Source organism: Aegilops tauschii, chromosome 5 (assembly GCF_002575655.3).
Source record: "Aegilops tauschii subsp. strangulata cultivar AL8/78 chromosome 5, Aet v6.0, whole genome shotgun sequence".
Classification (NCBI taxonomy): Eukaryota; Viridiplantae; Streptophyta; class Magnoliopsida; order Poales; family Poaceae; genus Aegilops; species Aegilops tauschii.
In genome coordinates, this window is record NC_053039.3 from 210,519,489 (window position 1) to 210,539,008 (window position 19,520).

Here is a 19,520-nt window from a genome sequence, read left to right on the forward strand (position 1 = left end):
AACTACTCTCCTCCATTTTGCAACTATAGAAGTTATTGGAGACTTCATATCTCTCAATTCGGGCATTTGCTTGAAATATTAACTTCAACTCCTGGAACATCTCATGTGCTCCATGACATTCAAAACGTCTTTGAAGTCCCGATTCTAAGCCGTAAAGCATGGCACACTGAACTATCGAGTAGTCATCAGCTTTGCTATGCCAGACGTTCATAATGTCTGGAGTTGCTCCTGCAGCGGGTCTTGCACCTAGCGGTGCTTCCAGGACGTAATTCTTCTGTGCGTCAATGAGGATAATCCTCAAGTTACGGACCCAGTCCATGTAGTTTCTACCATCATCTTTCAACTTAGCTTTCTCTAGGAACGCATTAAAATTCAAGGAAACGGTAACATGGGCCATTGATCTACAACAACATAGACATGCAAAAACTATCAGGTACTAAGTTCATGATAAATTAAAGTTCAATTAATCAAATTACTTAAGAACTCCCACTTAGATAGACATCCCTCTAGTTATCTAAATGATCACGTGATCCATATCAACTAAACCATGTCCGATCATCACGTGAGATGGAGTAGTTTTCAATGATGAACATCACTATGTTGATCATATCTACTATATGATTCACGTTCGACCTTTCGGCCTTAGTGTTCTGAGGCCATATCTGCATATGCTAGGCTCGTCAAGTTTAACCCGAGTATTTTGCACGTGCAAAACTGGCATGCACCCGTTGTATGTGAACATAGAGCTTATCACACCCGATCATCATGTGGTGTCTCGGCATGACGAACTATAGCAACGATGCATACTCAGGGAGAACACTTATACCTTGAAATTTACTGAGGGGTCATCTTATAATGCTACCGCCGTACTAAGCAAAATAAGATGCATAAAGGATAAACATCACATGGAATCAAAATATGTGACATGATATGGCCATCATCATCTTGTGCTTTTGATCTCCATCTCCAAAGCACCGTCGTGATCTCCATCGTCACCGGCTTGACACCTTGATCTCCATCGTAGCATCGTTGTCATCTCGCCAACTATTGCTTCTACAACTATCGCTACTGCTTAGTGATAAAGTAAAGCAATTACATGGCGATTGCATTTCATACAATAAAGCGACAACCATAAGGGTCCTTCCAGTTGCCGATAACTTTTACAAAACATGATCATCTCATACAGCAATTTATATCTCATCACGTCTTGACCATATCACATCACAACATGCCCTGCAAAAACAAGTTAGACGTCCTCTACTTTGTTGTTGCAAGTTTTACGTGGCTGCTACGGTCTTCTAGCAAGAACCGTTCTTACCTACGCATCAAAACCACAACGATTTTTCATCAAGTGTGTTGTTTTAACCTTCAAAAAGGACCGGTCGTAGTCAAACTCGATTCAACTAAAGTTGAAGTAACAGACACCCGCTAGCCACCTGTGTGCGAAGCACGTCGGTAGAACCAGTCTCATGAACGCGGTCATGTAATGTCGGTCTGGGCCGCTTCATCCAACAATACCGCCGAATCAAAGTAAGACGTTGGTGGTAAGCAGTATGACTATTATCGCCCACAACTCATTGTGTTCTACTCGTGCATATATCATCTACGCATAGACCTGGCTCGGATGCCACTGTTGGGGAACGTAGTAATTCAAAAAAAATCCTACGATCACGCAAGATCTATCTAGGAGAAGCATAGCAACGAGACGGGAGAGTGTGTCCATGTACCCTCGTAGACCGAAAGTGGAAGCGTTTAGTAACGCGGTTGATGTAGTCGAGCGTCTTCACGATCCAACCGATCCAAGTACCGAACATACGGCACCTCCGTGTTCAGCACACGTTTAGCACGATGACATCCCTCGAGCTTTTGATCCAGTAGAGGGTCGAGGGAGAGTTCCGTCAGCACAACGGTGTGGCGACAGTGTTGGTGATGTGATCCGTGCAGGGCTTCGCCTAAGCACTACGACAATATGACCGAGGTGGTAAACTGTGGAGGGGGGCACCGCACACGGCTAAGAAACAATTGTTGTGCCTTTGGGGTGCCCCCTGGCCACGTATATAAAGGAGGGGGAGGAGGAGACCGGCGGCCAAGGAGGGCGCACCAAGGGGGGAGTCCAACTAGGATTCCCAATCCTAGTTGGATTCCCTTTCCTATTCGAAGAGGGGGAAGGAGGGATGGAGAGGGAGAGGGAAAGGAAAGAGGGGGCCACACCCCCTCCCCCTAGTCCAATTTGGACTACCTTGGGGGGCGCACCACCTTGTGGCCTGCCCTCTCCTACTCCCTTATGGCCCAATAAGGCTCATAACTTCCCCGGGGGGTTCCGGTAACCCCTCGGTTCCCCGATAAATATCCGAAACGTCCCGAAACCTTTCCGGTGTCCGAATACCTTCATCCAATATATCAATCTTTACTTCTCGACCATTTCGAGACTCCTTGTCATGTCCGTGATCTCATCCGGGACTCCGAACAAACTTTGGTCACCAAAACACATAACTCATAATACAAATCGTCATCGAACGTTAAGCGTGCGGACCCTACGGGTTCGCGAACTATGTAGACATGACCGAGACATATCTCTGGCCAATAACCAATATCGGAACCTGGATGCTCATATTGGCTCCTACATATTCTACAAAGATCTTTATCGGTCAAACCGCATAACAACATACGTCATTCCCTTTGTCATCGGTATGTTACTTGCCCGAGATTCGATCGTCGGTATCCTCATACCTAGTTCAGTCTCGTTATCAGCAAGTCTCTTTACTTGTTCCGTAATGCATCATCCCGCAACTAACTCATTAGTCACATTGCTTGCAAGGCTTATAGTGATGTGCATTACCGAGAGGGCCCAGAGATACCTCTCCGATACACGGAGTGATAAATCCTAATCTTGATTTATGCCAACTCAACAAACACCTTCGGAGACACCTGTAGAGCATCTTTATAATCACCCAGTTAAGTTGTGACGTTTGATAGCACACAAAGTGTTCCTCCGGTATTCGGGAGTTGCATAATCTCATAGTTAGAGGAATATGTATAAGTCATGAAGAAAGCAATGGTAATAAAACTTAACGATCATTATGCTAAGCTAACGGATGGGTCTTGTCCATCACATCATTCTCTAATGATGTGACCCCGTTCATCAAATGACAACACATGTCTATGGTTAGGAAACTTAATCATCTTTGATTAACGAGCTAGTCAAGTAGAGGCATACTAGGGACACTATGTTTGTCTATGTATTCACACATGTACTAAGTTTCCGGTTTAATACAATTCTAGCATGAATAATAAACATTTATCATGATATAAGGAAATATAAATAACAACTTTATTATTGCCTCTAGGGCGTATTTCCTTCAAATAGGTGGTAATCCCGGTGGCACGTCTTGTGGAAAGACGTCAGCGAACTCCTGCAAAATGTAAGTGACAGCAGGAGGCAAAAAGGAAGGCACGTCCTCGAATGGAAATAATGCCTCTTTGCACACAAAAGCATAGCAAACATATTTGCTAAAATCTAGCTCATCAATATCAGATCTTGTGGCAAGTAAACATGCACTTTTCAATTTAATTTCAGAAGCAACACTAGATGATTTATTATTAGGTTTCATTTGTTGCTCAAATTCTTTTGCCACAATCTGATTTTCACTCTTATTTTCTCCTGTTTTTCTTTATTAGCTCTATTAATATCATCTTTCAAAATGAAATCAGGAGTCATGGGAAGCAAAGTAATATTTTTATCCTTATGAACAAGAGTATACTGATTGTTTCTACCATGGTGTACATAATTTTTATCAAATTGCCATGGTTTACCAAGTAATAAGGAACATGCTTGCATAGGTACCACATCACAATCAACATAATCAGCATATGTAGAGATACTAAAATGCACACGAACAGTACGTGTTACCTTAACCTTGCCGCTGTTGTTGAACCATTGGATGTAGTAAGGATGTGGATGTGGTCTTGTGGTGAGAAATAGCTTCTGCACCACCTCCATGCTAGCCAAGTTGTTGCAGCTCCCTCCATCTATGATGACACGAACAGAATGTTCCTTCACAACTCCCTTTGTATGGAACAAATTATGCCTCTGATTTTGCTCAGCTTGTGTAACATGCACACTCAAAACACGCTGAGCAACTAAACATTCATACCTATCAGCATCTTCAGCAGCCATGTATTGCGTCTCATGATCAGAAGCATCTCCACCATGTTCTTCACTTGTAATAAGAGCCAAAGTCTCCTCATCATAGTCACTAGCGGACTCATACCCACCATCCTTAGTAACAATCATCACACGCTTAGATGGGCATTCTCTCGCATAATGACCTCCACCCTTGCAACGACGAAAAATAATATCATGTGTTTGCCCTATTGATGCCATGGATGAAGAAGAGCTATGTGCAGGTCCAGAAGGTGTGCGCTTGGCTGATAGTGGTGGTTGTGCATGCTTTCTTGTATCACGGTTGGAGGTGGCAGCTGACGGAGGTGCTGGTGCAGCAGAATGTGTGTAAGTAGAGGATGCACGCGGTGTCCATGATGAAGATTGACCTGGAGAAAAGTTAGTGCGCGCCAAAGCCTGTCGATCCTGCACTTCACGTTCAGCTTTGCAAGCAAGATAACGAGTGATATTATTATATTCCTTATACTCTAGAATGGTCTGAATCTCTTTATTTAATCCACCCATAAAACGTGCAAGCATAGCTTCATTATCCTCAACAATACCACATGTAATCATGCCAGTTTGTAATTCCTGATAATATTCTTCTACAGAACTTTTTCCTTGTCTTAAACGCTGTAGTTTTTGAAGTAATTCACGTTGATAATATGGTGGAACCCAATGAGTACGCATAGCAGTTTTCAAAGAAGCCCAAGTAGCTGGAATAGGATATAATCTACAATGTTCAGACCACCAAACACATGCAAAACTAGTGAAAGCACAAAACAGCAGGAGGAACACGTCTCTCCTCGGGATATTGTAAACATGTAAAACGTTGTTCAGTTTCTCTCACTCCCAAGTAAGATATATCAGGAACATATCTACCCTCAAATGGTGGAATATTCAATTTTAGTTTAGGAAGATGGTCATGATCTCGTACCTCAGGTGGTGGTGCAGCTCTGCCGTTGCGATGATATGCATGAGGACGACCAGGTGGTGGTGGTGCTGGTGGTTGCACGTAGTTCTGATTTTGATCAACCTCATCCTCGTAATGGTCCTCCACCTCTGCAGTAGCAGCAGGAGCTACAGAAGCATCAACATTAGGTACAGCGGCACTAGAAGTTTGACCAGGCTCAAGGGGAACGCGTTGTGCTCGTTCCACTTGATTTGGAAGGCGATGTTGTTGTTGTTGTAGAGGTGCGACAGGTGCAGCGGGCGGTGGTTGTGGAAGACGAGCGAGCAATTCATTAAACTTGTTATCGAGCTTTGTTTCGAACGCCTTCTCAATGCCATTTATCTTCTCCATGGCCTCTTCAAATCTGTTTAGCACATCTTCCACCTGTCCACTCATCATTTGCTGAAACTTATCATGTAACTCTTTGTTCGTCATGTTCTCCCAGTCTGTCTCGTCGGCTTGTGATCCTGCCATGGTTAGCAGCAATAGAAACACACAAGAATATGATCCTACAAACTACTAGAAAGTGGCGGTGGTGGGGTGTCACAAATCTATCAAACAAATCTCAAATTCTTACTAGTTCTTACCCAGCAGCAGGTGGTGATCGGCAACCGTTGTAGTCAAAACTCTCAAAGCTTGGATAGAGCGATTACCAAGGAGAGTCAAACGCATGACGTAGATGTATGTGGAGCTAGGATGGCTTATAATATGGTAGCAAAAAGATCAGCAATAATCAATTAAGAGATGCAAAGGTGAATAAACGCTCAACAACGGTACTGTGCTGGTCCTAGGCTAGACCGTACTAGAGACGCGAGCCTAGAACACTAACAAAATCACGGCGCGGCACAGAAACAAGGGAAAAGCCCACTCTGGAAAAAAATTGCGCTCTTTTTTTTGCGCTTTTTTTGCTCTTTTTTGCGCTCTTTTTTCTCGCGCACCTTTTTGCAAAAAATCACTAGAATGGTGAGTGTCTCAAAACTCTTCCCAAGTCAACATAACAGGATAGGCACGAAATTTTTTGGCTATTTTTTTGGAAATCAGGGCAGCGACGACGAAAAAGTGCGATAAAAAATCACTATGATGGCGAGTGTCTCAAAACGCTCCTTAGGACCTAAAAACAGGATAGGGAAAAATATTTTCGGTCGCCGAAATTTTGGCCTAAAAACTGCCCGGGGGTCTCCAGACTCTACTCATGCAAGGAAACACAAAACGAAAACTAGATGGATCTCGAAAACAAACCTAATATGAAAAGAAGTCGGATTGGTGATGGACAGGCGGTGGTATATGTGGACTCGGATTGGTGATGGACAAGCGGTGGTATATGTGGACTCGGGTTGGTGGCGTGGTATATATGGACTCGGATTTGTGGATATATGGTGGTATTTGGCGGCGGCGATGTGTCTGGTGTGGTGGTGGTATATGGCAGCGGATGACGAATCTAGTGTGGTGGTGGTATATGGCAGCGGATGATGAATCTGGTGTGGTGGTGGTATATGGCACCGGATGATGAATCTGGTGTGGTGGTGGTATATGACAGCGGATGATGAATCTGGTGTGGTGGTGGTATATGGCAGCGGATGATGATGGTGCGGCGGCGGCGTGAATACCCGTGAACAGAACTCGAAACTCTAAAAGACTAGACGCTAAGACCAGCAACTAGACACGACGATGCAACCGCAAATTCAACAAAGCAAATACAGAAAAGATTATGCAAAGGCTCAGATTGGTTCGGATATGATGAACTAACCCTACTTTTTTTGTGGAATTTTTGTGGACTATAAGTATGAAGAACAGACTCGATCTAAACTACGAAAAACTATAAAATCTCACCGAGCAAGCTGGAAATCTGATACCACTTGATAGAGGCAAAGGTGTCCCATCTTTCGATGAGATGATGGATATCGCTTTGGTGGAAGTCGACTTTGACGATCTGACTACGAACGTGCGAGGACGTGGCACCATAGCAATCGCTAAACCAACTCTGAGAGGTTATTGACCATGCCGGAGCACGATCAACCTGACCACGAGGCAAAGTTGTCCCGTCTTTCGATGAGATGATGGATATCGCTTTGGTGGAAGTCGACTTTGACGATCTGACTACGAACGTGCGAGGACGTCGCACCTTAGCAATCGCTAAACCAACTCTGAGAGGTTATTGACCACGCCGGAGCACGATTAACCTGACCACGAAGGTCTATTTCCTGCAAGCAAACGAAGAACAAGCAAGAAACTAAGATTGCAATCTGGATATTGCGAATATAAGATGAAAGCTTTATTGATCAAGGTGGTGTTCTGTGACATCTTGGTATGGTCGTTGAACACAAACGAAGTACGCGAAGTTGCAACTATGGCAAACTTTTAATCTCAACAAAATCCAAAGTCTAAACGCCGCTCTAATGGTTGTATATATGTAGGAAGAGGGGGGAATTTCGTGGCCCTTGGGGAAGGGGTCCGAAACCAACCCTATCTCTTGTTTCCCCACACATACGGACTCTAAAAACAGCCTATACTATAGTATTTCGAAATTACATGGGCCTGGCCCAAGAATAAGGCGACGCAGCACCTATAATAGCCTCTGAACAAAATTTAGGAAGTGGCATCTTGTATATTTCGTCCAAGCCTTCATACAGTCATTATAGTGGCTTCAAAGTCCTGAAATCATCACTTGAAACTCCAATCTTGTTTCCCTTGCGCATGCCATCATCTCCATGCTTGATCTAGCTCATTCCTCTTGTCCATGCTAGGCCCTTCATTTGTAAGCAAAACAAACATATCCAATTTAGGCAGCGTCATATTCACATGAACATTAGAATCGTTACCAAGAAACGAAAGTACCTGGTAATTCAATTGGCGTGTGCGAGCTCTAGTAATTGGTCCAGTATGTATAGCAGCAGGGGTTGTGGGTGTACCAATGGTATTGATGTCCTCATCACCCATGTCTACATCAGGCCTCTAACAGGCTGAAATCTCACTGGGCCGTAATTGGGCCCAAATACTCGGCGAACGATTAACGGACCAGATTTGGCTTTGGGCCATAAATGGGCCATGTTTAAGCAGGCCGTTAGTGAGCTGGCCCTTTTAACCTATATGGGCCTCTATTGTGCCCTACCACGTGTTGACGTATCATAGGCACGTCTTCTCCATTGGATGGACGACATCTGACCTACCGCGGAGCCGACATGTGTTTCCTTTGGCCAATGATAATTTTACACATGAAAAATCCCCATTGGTCCGGGTTGTTAACGGGTTATTGGATCCAAACCGGAACCCGATAGCTTAACGACGACCCGTTACGGTGGATGCCACGTGTCGGTTACCCTTAACGAAAGAACTTCCATGACGCTGGTATTGTCATGAAACACTTCTACGATAGCATAGGTATGACTATCTTGATTCTGTCATAAAATCTTCATGGATGTACATGCATGACAGAAAACGTGACCTACTGTGACAAACACGTATCATCACGAAAGTGTTTTTTGTAGTGAGAACAAATGCTTTCAAAAATATCCATATCTTTTAAATCCTAACGCCAATTTTGACATATTACACATGGAATTTGATTAAAAAATGTGTAGAGTCTAAATATGATATTATTTGACATGTTGAATTTTTAAATGCTATTTAGGGTGTAGCTTTAATCAATAGCACACGATCCGTATTTGTTTCGTACCCACGCCGATCTGGTTGCAAATGAATACATCAACAAAACCAGAATGGAGATAACCACACATGTATGCCTCGGCAAAATCTCCAGGGGGAAGAAATCAGATTGCTCATTTTATGCCTAAAGAGAGACACCTTAAATTGACCACATTCAAATATAACGTGGTTGTACGTGCACTGAGGCCACCACCGACAAGGTGAGAAGAAGGATAAACGGCATCACAGATGAGATGCCATGAGTATGATGTTATTTTACATGTTAATCATTTTTTAAATGCTATTTAGGGTGTAACTTTAATCAATAGCACACGATTCGTCTTTATTTCGTAACGGTGTCGATCCTGGTTGCAACTAAATACGTCATCAGAACCAAAATAGAGATAACCACACATGCATGCCTCGGCAAAACCTTGCAGGGGAAAAAAATCAGATTGTTCATTTTATGCATAGAGAGAGACGCCTTAGGATTGACCACATTCAAACGCGTTATGGTTATACGTGTACTGAGGCCACCGTCAACCGTCAGGGTGGGAAGAAAAATAAATAGCAACACAGAGGAGACGACATGTTGAAATAAAGGACGTGGACCTCAGACGACATGTTGAAATAATGGACATGGACCTAGTAGTCTTTGTTCATGGTTATCGGCTTAGAGGCGTGTGGTACGCACTAGCCCTTTTGCTAGAGATTCATAATAAAGAAAAGAGCCATATGGAAGATATGAATTATATCATATATCTTGCGAAAATCCAAAAAAATATGTGCAGTAGACAATTGAATGCGTGAGGTCTGCTATAATTTTTAAATCATTTGGACATCTATGTATTGTTTGGCCCCGATTTATATGTACTATTTTGGCCCAATTTGTCTTTTTTGCTGAGAGCTGCTCAGATATCCAAATGATTTAGAATTTAAGGCATCAAATTTCCTACTGCACATTTTTTTTAAGTCTTTTAGTTTCTTTTGTTAAAAATTATGAATTTTTTTCTAACAAGGTGCACAATTTTTTTTGAATTCTTTTAGTTTTTTGAATTTTTTACTTTTTTTTCTAACCGGGTGCAGGTAAGCCTGGGCACCGTAACACCTTACTCTATATCTTGTGTATACTTTGCGCCTCCCTTCTACTTTTCGTCTCTAATTTTAAGACACATGCCACGAAAGTCTAAACAAGGATTATTGAGAAAACAACACTACAATTCCACTCTTCAACTTCTTTTTCAGTCATTTTCTTCCGCCTTGCTAACGAAATAGCAAATCCCTAAAAGGTAGAACTACAATAACCGCGTGACACACACCAGCACACCTCCAGTTTTCAAGTACAAGAGATCAACCATTGGTCCACAACGAAGAGTCCAAAAATACCAAAGCACACATCCATGCAAGAAACAGGTTTGGTTCGAAACCATCTATATCAACATGAAAGCATAGCAATGGGTTTAAAGCTCAACAGCGCACGAAGCTGATGATGGCTTCCCCCTGCCCATGGCGAAACCACGAGTGCCATCAGGCATACGTGGACCAGGAGGCTGTTTGTTTGCCACAGGTAGTAGCTGCTCGACCATGATAAGCTGGGTGTTCGGTGGTGTCCCGACTGGATGGCTGCCACGACTGTTGATAACCTGGTGATGGTTGCTGCCATTGTGAATGTAATGATGATTGTTGTTCAGTTGATGGTAGCCACGGCCTCGGCCTTTACCACAACGCCCACGACCTTTGCCACGCTTTGGACCTTGCTTGTCACTGTTGTTCTCATCAAACTGCACAATATCAGGGTGGTAAGGTACTGAAATTCAATAATCCTGACTTCCTGGCGTCTAACTTAGTTTGGAAGAATAATATTTCTGGGGTTTAGATGATCACACTTTTACCTCACATCCAAGTGAGACTTAATTTTAAATAAGCATGTGCTGTGTCAAGTAGATTACACCAAGATTTCTTACCAGGTGCTCTGGCAATACATCAGACAGTTGAAAGGATCCTTCAAGCTGTCTCTCGTTTGATTGGTTTGAAGTGGAGACGTCCTCCTCACCATTTCCATCACCTTCATGCCCTCCCGTTTTCCCTTTTACTGGACCCTTTGTCTACACCCAAAAATCGTACCAAAAAAATATTAATACCGAATGCCGAAACATCATATTTATAAGTTACATTGGAATTACTCCCTCCGAACTAAAACCACGACACTTATTATGGGTCGGAGGGAGTAGATAGCAACCCATGTGTCGTGGGTTTAGTTCAAATTTGAACTAAAACCACACTTATTATGGATCGGAGGAGTAGATAGCAATCCATGACATACTGACATACATATTTGATATACTTCTTTTGCAGCAGTTACTACATTGATTTTGTGAAACAACAAACATCAAGTATATTCACGTTCACTACTGATACCCAAATAGAGAACATAAATTGTAACAGTTGATTACAGATGGTGACACAATAGTAAGTCATTGGCAAGCAAAGCAAAACTATCGCTTTGTATATATATATCAGCAAAAGCAAGACTAATTGCTGAGGCCGATTTGAAGACAAGCACTAGGGCATAACAAGTACACACAATCTAAAGAAGCTTTAAACCGAGTATATCAGCTTATCACTTATATATTATATGACAGATAAACACAAGTGCACATATTAACATTAAATATATCAGTGGTCAACTAGAGACAATATATGAATAGCCGATCCCAGTATGTGTGTCTACCATGCAAGTATTCAGCAGCCGTGATCTAAGCCCATTTCTCCAGTTCCTTTCATCATTCAGCTCCAGAATCTGCATCAAATCAACCAACATCAAGGCAAAACACAGCACAAACATTGTGCTTCGGAATTCAAAATCATGTAGTACATACTGCCTTCTCAGCATCCTCATGAGTCTCATACTCCACAAAAGCATGCAGCTAGTTCCAACGAAAAATACAATTTGTTAGCAAGGGAATGAATATGAACTACTGCAAACGCAAAAGTATACACAAAACTATTGGAAACATGACAGATTTTCAAATAATAAACATATTGCACCTTTTTCAATTGTTGCCTATATTGAAACAACCAAATGAGACTTCTGGATGACTACATCAAATTCTGTATGACCCATTAGGTGGACTGGAAGATCTTACGGCTTAGTATTGTGAATCTGTGAGGCCATGCAAGTGAAACATATGGACACTGTTTGTCCAGGTTACTCTGTGGCCAGTGTTGTAAATGCACACTAGAACAATCCCTGACAACAAAAGGGAGGTCTTTAGTCCATTTGATTAGATTGATCAGGGCTATTGTAAGTGACATTTAAACCTTTTTACTACAGATCTATCTGCTGAGAGATATCTAGGATTTTAACATATCTGACAACTTATGCAATTTCATGGGTTTCAGAGACACTTATATTCATAGTACCTAAACTCGTATTTGGCTCATTAAAGTGAGACTCGCCTTTGTACACTTTCGCACCGCTTCGACTAGACCCCGCTACTACCTCGTATCCAAATACCTGCAATCTAGCTCATTCCTTTTAAGCCCTGCAAAAGGGAGGGGATTGAAAAAGGCAACTCCTCCTTAGTAGGAATAGTAGCTGAGGCTGCTTCAACTCATAACAAAGCTATTCCAGCACATAAGGCCGGGATGATCTGAGGTCACTGGTCTCACATGGAAGAGATACGAATCAGAATATGTAACATGAGCGTTCTGGGATTCCTCAATTTGCAAAAACAATTCTGTCTTTTTTTGTACTCGTGTGTGCCAACTGTATTAACTGTAAACCACATACTTCCTCCGTCCGGGTTTATTGGGCCCAAGAGCCACCAAAGATTGTCCCTATTTTTAAGTCCCCAATATAATACCAAGTCAGTTATGCCCCGGTTTCCCGAGTCACTCCATGGAACGCAGCGCGCGGTCCTATTTGATTGGACATGCATGCTGTAGCCAATGCATGCGTTGGGGTGGTTAGCATCCCTAATTAATAGGGCAATTACGGGGTAATTTAGGAGATTTATTGCTCTTCCTTGATCTTTGCGCTTTGGCTCTCGGGCCCAATAAACCCGGACAGAGGGAATAATTGTTTGGTTCTTTTCTAGGTTTTATACAATGACACAAATTATGCAATATGAACATGTTTAAAGACAGTTATGAAGAAGAAAACGACGTGTCCTGATGAAGGATTTGGAGGTATAATATAGAAAAAAAAGGATTTGGAGGTGATTCCAGAGCTAAGCGTCAAGTACGTATATGTATTGGTGATTGATAAAACTACTTAGATAATTGTATACTCAAGTAAAGCTGCCGCATGTGTTTGAAATCCGACTGACTGTTGGACACGTGTCGGTTGGCAAATGACCCAGGGTCATTTCGGTCATATCATGTCGGGTTGCCTCCTGGCTATAAATAGCCCACCCCCTCCACCATAAGTTGGTGGCTGCTCCGAGTTATTACACGGTTGTTGTCGTTTGAGAGCAACCCACCTCAGAAGCCTTTGAGAGAGATTCCTTGCAAGGATAAACCCAAAACACCTAGAGCCCAAAGTAATTGAGCATCACTGAAGCCTTTCTGTTCTGCGTGAACCGAAGACTTGTTACACTTGAAGACTGTCATCTTCTAGCCGGTTAGGCGTCGCGTTTTGAGCATCCAAGAGTCATTGTGGATTGCCGGTGAACGAAGTATGTGAAGGTTTGGAAGTCTTCCTTAAAGACTTACCCGAGTGATTTGGCGAGATTTGCGGATCTTAGCTCAAGGGGAATAAGATGAAGACTAGGTCTTCAAAGTTCAATCCCAGCCTCCCTAACCAGACGTATAGCTGTCACAAACAGCTGGAACTGGTCAAACAAATCACGTGTCTTCTCTGAGCAACTGGTTCTATCACTTCACTCCCTTACCGTTTAGTTTCGTGAAGCCTTTGTATGCTCATTCTGTTGGAAGACATTGCGTGAAGAAATTCTCTCTATGTACATCTTTGTCTTCACATTAACTTCATCTACGTTTTGTGCTGCCTTGTTTGTGTCTGTCTACGCTTCTCACTTCAATTGTGTTGACATGCCAGCATACCTAGTGTAGTTTATCTTTCGATGTATCCTGTTTAATTACTGTTTTTCTTTCGCATCTTCGAAGACAATCATAAAAAACGCCTATTCACCCCCTCCCCCCTCTAGTCAATAAGTAGCACTTTCAATAAGTCAGCAACCCGCGGGAGGGGTAAAATGCAACCCTAGCTTTCCAGCCTCCTGGGACCAGGCCACCGCCACCACCCACTAACCCTCTAAAACTAAAATACATCTAGATACATCCATTCCTCAGACAAGTATTTCCGGACGGAGGGAGTATTAAATCAGGACCTGAAGTAATAGAACAGAAATGAAGACCAAAGCTTATGCATTAGGAATAAAATCATAAGAACCTGCAAGGTAATATGCTCGATTCCCCACAACATTATTAAGAAGCACTGAAATCACGATTACCTTGTTGGCAAACAGCATATCTAGCTTGGCAGATCTATTAGTAGCAGGACCAGGACCATTTGGAGTCTGAGGATAGCAAGTACGAATTGTTCTCACACTGAAACATGAAAATTTTGCATAGTACATATGTTAGTATTTCTATTGTTCTTTTTCAGGGTGCGGGGATGGGGGTTGCATGTTGTAATGACACATACCTGCCAACAGCTGAAAAGATCTTCATAAGATTCTGGTAAGAAGGATCACCAGGAAGATTTTCTGCCACTACAATTCGGGACTACAAGAGAGAGTGAGCCAAATGACTCAGCGTCCATTATCTAATATTACAAAATGGAACAACATATGATGCAGAAACATTCATGAATACCTGGAACTCCTGCATATCAGATTCAGTAAATGGATGTCGGCGTTTTACTCTTTTTCCATCACCACTTACAACCTACGATGTAAAGGTTTTAAGCAATTACATGAATGTACTATATATGCTAAGAATGTAAGTAAATAGTTGCTGATATTTTACTCCTCTCTAATGAAAGAGAAGACATTGCTAAAAGCAACCTGTATGTATCTTTGTAGAATGGGGATTGGATAAACTTACAAGTTTTGACGAGGTACGGAGAGCTGCAGCAAGCATTGGGTTATTATGCACTAAAGCTTTTATTTTCTTGAAGCCAGCAATAACTGATATTGGCACTGCATTCAGTGAAAGAACATGTTACTCACCCGATCTCCCCCCCCATAATGTCAGTTGGGAGATCCTAAATAACATATTCGTATGATTTGGACCAAAGATACAAGACACACCTTATGACAAATTATGCTTACCAAGTAAGTTAAGCAAATGAAAAACACATCTTTATAGTGCAGCCAATATGAATCAACGTATCTAACAGAAAGCATGTCTACATAGAAGAAACATGTTGACTTCTGTTTCTGGCAAAGCAAAGCAGCAAGATGAATATAATGTTGTCGTAAATCTTCCATGAAAAATGTCTACTCCCAATACTGTGACTGGATTTGAAGCAACAGACTGCTGACACAAACACATCAACAGATCCATCTAAATATATATCCCAAGTTACCAAAAAAAGGTAGATCCAGGTATAGATATGCAACTCACCATATCCCTGAGGATCCTTGCTAATAAATCTCATCAGATGTTCCGTAGTGGCCAGGTTTATATCACTGAAATAGTACTCCACCTACAATTTCAAACTATGAAGGTTTAGTGGGCAACCAATAATAACTGGGAAACAAAACACCAAGAGGACACTACCATTTGATGGCTACCCTCGTGTTCTTGAGTAAATTACATGAAACTACCACATTTGGGGCTTGGTTAATGGAATACCACTTTTGAGAATTTTTTTATCAAAAAACTAGCAGTTCATGGGCAGAGCGTTGTGAATCGCACTGGTAGTCGTCTAATGAGACATTGACAAAAGTTTCTGATTGGTGCGGTCAGTCTATCAGTGCCAAGTTGGCAAACAAATTGCCACATGGCGGTGCCGACTCGTTTCTCCTTCCCAGACCTCCCTCTCCTCTCTCCCTAGGACAGTCAGCTTCCCCACCGTCTATTAGATAATCACAACACGCACCTTGATGCGAAGCATCCCACCGACATCACCATGGAATCACCGCCAAGCCCAAGTAAACACATGACAAGAGCACGTGCACGAGCTATCAAAACAAAGGTGACTCCACTCCTCCATGAGCTTCCTATGCATTTGAATGAGACATGGCTACTACCTCAATCTGGAACTCTCTGTGTGCTTAGGTACTATGATGATGACACAGAAGAAGTACCGAGGAAGAACCACAACCATAGAACAAGGAATTGAAGAAGAAGAAGCTGAGAATCTCTGAAGAGAACCAAGAAGATAGCTCCTACTAACCATGGAACCTTCAAGCCGCCGAACCCTGTGCACTGCGATGCAACATCTGTTAATCCCGAAAGTACCCCAGAACCTCCAGGAACCGAAGCCTTCGGACAGCCCTGGAACCTTTGGCCTCCCTGGCGCACAGCTTTGCCCACGTTCTATTAAGCCCGGACCCTCCGGCCTGCCTGCGCGCAATGAGAAAGGGCATGTGCCCATGTACTTTTTTCCCCACCTACTTACCTCTTCATACCTAGACTATATAAACCGTACTCCTTACATCTAGGGTTAGCAAAGGATACAATAAGAGCTTGAGAGAACTTTGCCCAACATACCCTCTCCCCATGGAAACCAAGGCCTCCCTTGTGGAGAAGACTCCATTGGAGTGATCAAGACCTCCATTGGAGAAGATTCCCAAGGTATTCAAGACCTACTCTTCCTTCGGATTTGGGGATGAACTATCCAGGTGTTATTTTCTTTTCTTTGTTTCCTTCTTGGATCTTGAGGTTTCTCTTGTATTGACTTCTGATATGAGAGCATACTTGGTAGTGGATCTTACTTGTGTGTGTTTCCCCTTGCGATTCCATTTGTTTCCCCACTTGTTTTTCGTGTTCCTCCTCGAATCCCTCTCCAATAGTGAAGGCCGGGCCACCCTAACAGCTTGCCCTCTATGATTCGGTCATCATCTCCATCAACAACCAAGGTCACCTAGGTCAATGTGCCCTAAAGCCTCCGGCCCTACCCTCAAAGCCTCTACCTCCCAGAACCTTCGGGCTTGACAGAAACTTGTGGCTACGAGTACATCACGTGGTAGTTGGCCATCTTCGCCGGCTTCGGACCTCGGAAGCCTACAACAATCATGACAAGTATCTCTACATCCCCCCTGCGCGCGCGCGCACACACACACACACACATCCTTTTTGACACCTTCACCAGAAGCAAGGCCGATAACCTCAGAAGTGTCTACGAGGTATACGTTTTATCCCACAACTTTACCTTCATTGCCATTAACCTCAGAAGTGTCTACGGGGGTTTGCCCTACATCAAATAACATATATTGCTATACGACCTCGATGAAAACATCTCCAGTATAACACTACGCCACATAACAGCATATCTATGATAAGAGATAAGCAGAAAGACATAGGGCCCATATATTATGAGAATCTAAGACAAGGTAGACAAGCCCATCAAACTATGAACCAGAAACCATTCCGCACAAATGAAAAAACACCCATGGTAATAATCTCTAGATCATTATCAACCATCGCAAGTAGGTAAAGATCCCTAAGTGCATTGTGCACAAAAGATGAAAATGATGAGCATGGTCAATATTTAGCACAAAACTGGGGTTGAAAATTACAAGAATTTGCTGTCTACCAACCACACCCAATGGCCTGCTTTTGTATATCTACCAGTGATAGTCTGAGAGACTGGTAGAAATTAGCAAAGGGGGAAGGTTCTGGAGTTCTGCCAATATATCCCCCCGTTCCCTTCCATGAATCCAGCGTATTTTCAACGTTGGATGCCAATTGCCAACTATCTATTTTTTAAGGCAAGATAAATCAATTTAATGTCTTCAAAATATCCTCACGCACCTCAACATTGTCTACCTAAATCCCCTGGAGCTATGCAGTCTGTCTATCTTTAGCAAGGTAATTATCCTGTTATTGAGGTTCGCAGCACATATTGATAGCACGGAATGCAAAAAAATTATGACTGAGGTGGATATAAACACAAACTCTAGGATAAAAGGGGTGTATGTACTTTGTTTCCTTTTTCCTACTGTCGTGTCTTCATTTTATTTTGTGCAGTAGAAATATTTTACTGCAATGACAACCAAAAAGATACAACCAATTATTTAAAACAGTTGCCAAGAAAACAGATGGAAATGAGTAACCCAATAGTAAATACATAATAAGTACGAAAATGGAGCCAATCCAAGAAATTTGAACAGATAAGTTGATCAGAAAGGGGACATTTTGATGCACTGAAATGTCCCGATAAGTCAATTCCGAATTCCTACTTAATGAAGAGGAAGAGCTCCCACTGGTACTCGAAAAAGTCACTCCCAGGAAAAAAAATCAGAAGGTATGTATATTACTCACCTCAGCACAATAGTATAATAGTACCATTTAATCCCCTAACCTGACCAGAACAAATCTCGAAAACTACTCCCTCCGTCCCATAATATAAGAGCGTTTTTTATACTAGTGTAGTGTCAAAAACACTCTTATATTATGGGACGGAGGAAGTACATTATTCACCAGGGATAACTAGACGCTAGCTGCTACTAACACATCATCGTCACAACAGTTGACTGGACTAAAAACCTATCTCAGTCAAAGATAATCCACTGAGACACGATCTCCTAATAAACATCAACTCGGTCTTAATGTATGTGTTCGATCTAAGAGGGTGTTTGTTTCCAGGGACTTATTGGTTTAGGGACTTAAAAAAATCTCTATAAGTCTCATCTAAACCAAACAGGAAGGACTTATAGGGACTTAAAGTTGTCATTTGGGACTTATGAAATAAGACTCTCAAGGAGGGACTTATAGGGACTTATAGTAATATGGTCTTTTAGTCCATGTTAAGTCCCAGGAACCAAACAGGTAGGGACTTTTTTAGGGACTTGAGACTTATAAGTTGGGACTAAACAAAGTCCTAGGACTTATGAATCAAACAGGGCCTAAATCCAATAGCATCTACCGGGCAAGAGACACCCACCTGCTTGGTGATCTTCTGCACCACCTCATCAGTAAGCCCGTCCACCGCCGGCTCAGCAACAGGTGGCGTCGCGCGCTCCATCTCCGGCTCTGGCTCCTCGGCCACAAATGCACCGCCAACCCTCACCGGCGCGAAGAACTCGAACGACGGGGGAGGCGGGGGAGCCGCAAAGAAAGCCGCGCGAGGTGGAGGCGAGGGCACCGCAAACACACGAATCACTGCCGGCGGTGGCTGTGGCGGTGGAACCACCGCCGCGACCCGCGGCACGAATTCCGGCGCCTGCGCGTTGAGGCGGCTGTTGGAGCCGCTCCTCTGGAGGCTCCCCGTTCGCTCCGGCGCCTCCACCGCGAGCCACCCTGCGGCGATCTGGTCGGGCACCTCCTGCTGCGGCATCAGGGCTAGGGTTTGGACGGCGGCGGTAGTAGCACCGATAGCAACCACTACTAGCTAGAGAGCAAGAGCACAACAGTTGAAGCTTCCTCTAGTAGTAATGGCGGTGGTGCAGGCAGAGCTTGGATAGTGGCGGAGAAGGGGTTTCTCAAAGGTAGGGTTCCGCTGAGGTCGGGATATATGTACGGCGCTGGCCCTCGCCGGGTTCTTCCGGCGGAGAGGTGGAGACGAGTCAGACGACTGAGGGCCGGGCTTGGGTATACCTGGCGTTTGGTGAGATAGGGTGGGAGCCGTCC

At 43.2% G+C, this 19,520-nt stretch overlaps 1 protein-coding gene across 2 annotated transcripts; it reads right to left on the bottom strand.

The window, feature by feature from the left end:
• Positions 1-9,937: 9,937 nt before the first annotated feature.
• Positions 9,938-19,520, bottom strand: LOC109749536 (la-related protein 6B). Of its 2 annotated transcripts, XM_020308483.4 has the most exons (10): positions 18,835-19,520; positions 15,348-15,429; positions 14,826-14,920; positions 14,595-14,666; positions 14,425-14,504; positions 14,231-14,327; positions 11,636-11,683; positions 11,488-11,556; positions 10,721-10,861; positions 9,938-10,537 (listed from the first exon to the last, which is right to left on the bottom strand). In XM_020308483.4, exons 1-10 carry the CDS (start codon positions 19,225-19,227, stop codon positions 10,217-10,219), a joined length of 1,398 nt encoding a protein of 465 aa, XP_020164072.1. In that variant the 5' UTR covers positions 19,228-19,520; the 3' UTR covers positions 9,938-10,216. The 2 variants fall into 2 exon arrangements, with proteins under 2 accessions (XP_020164072.1, XP_040245102.1); XM_040389168.3 differs by lacking the exon at positions 11,636-11,683 and having other exon boundaries at positions 18,835-19,463.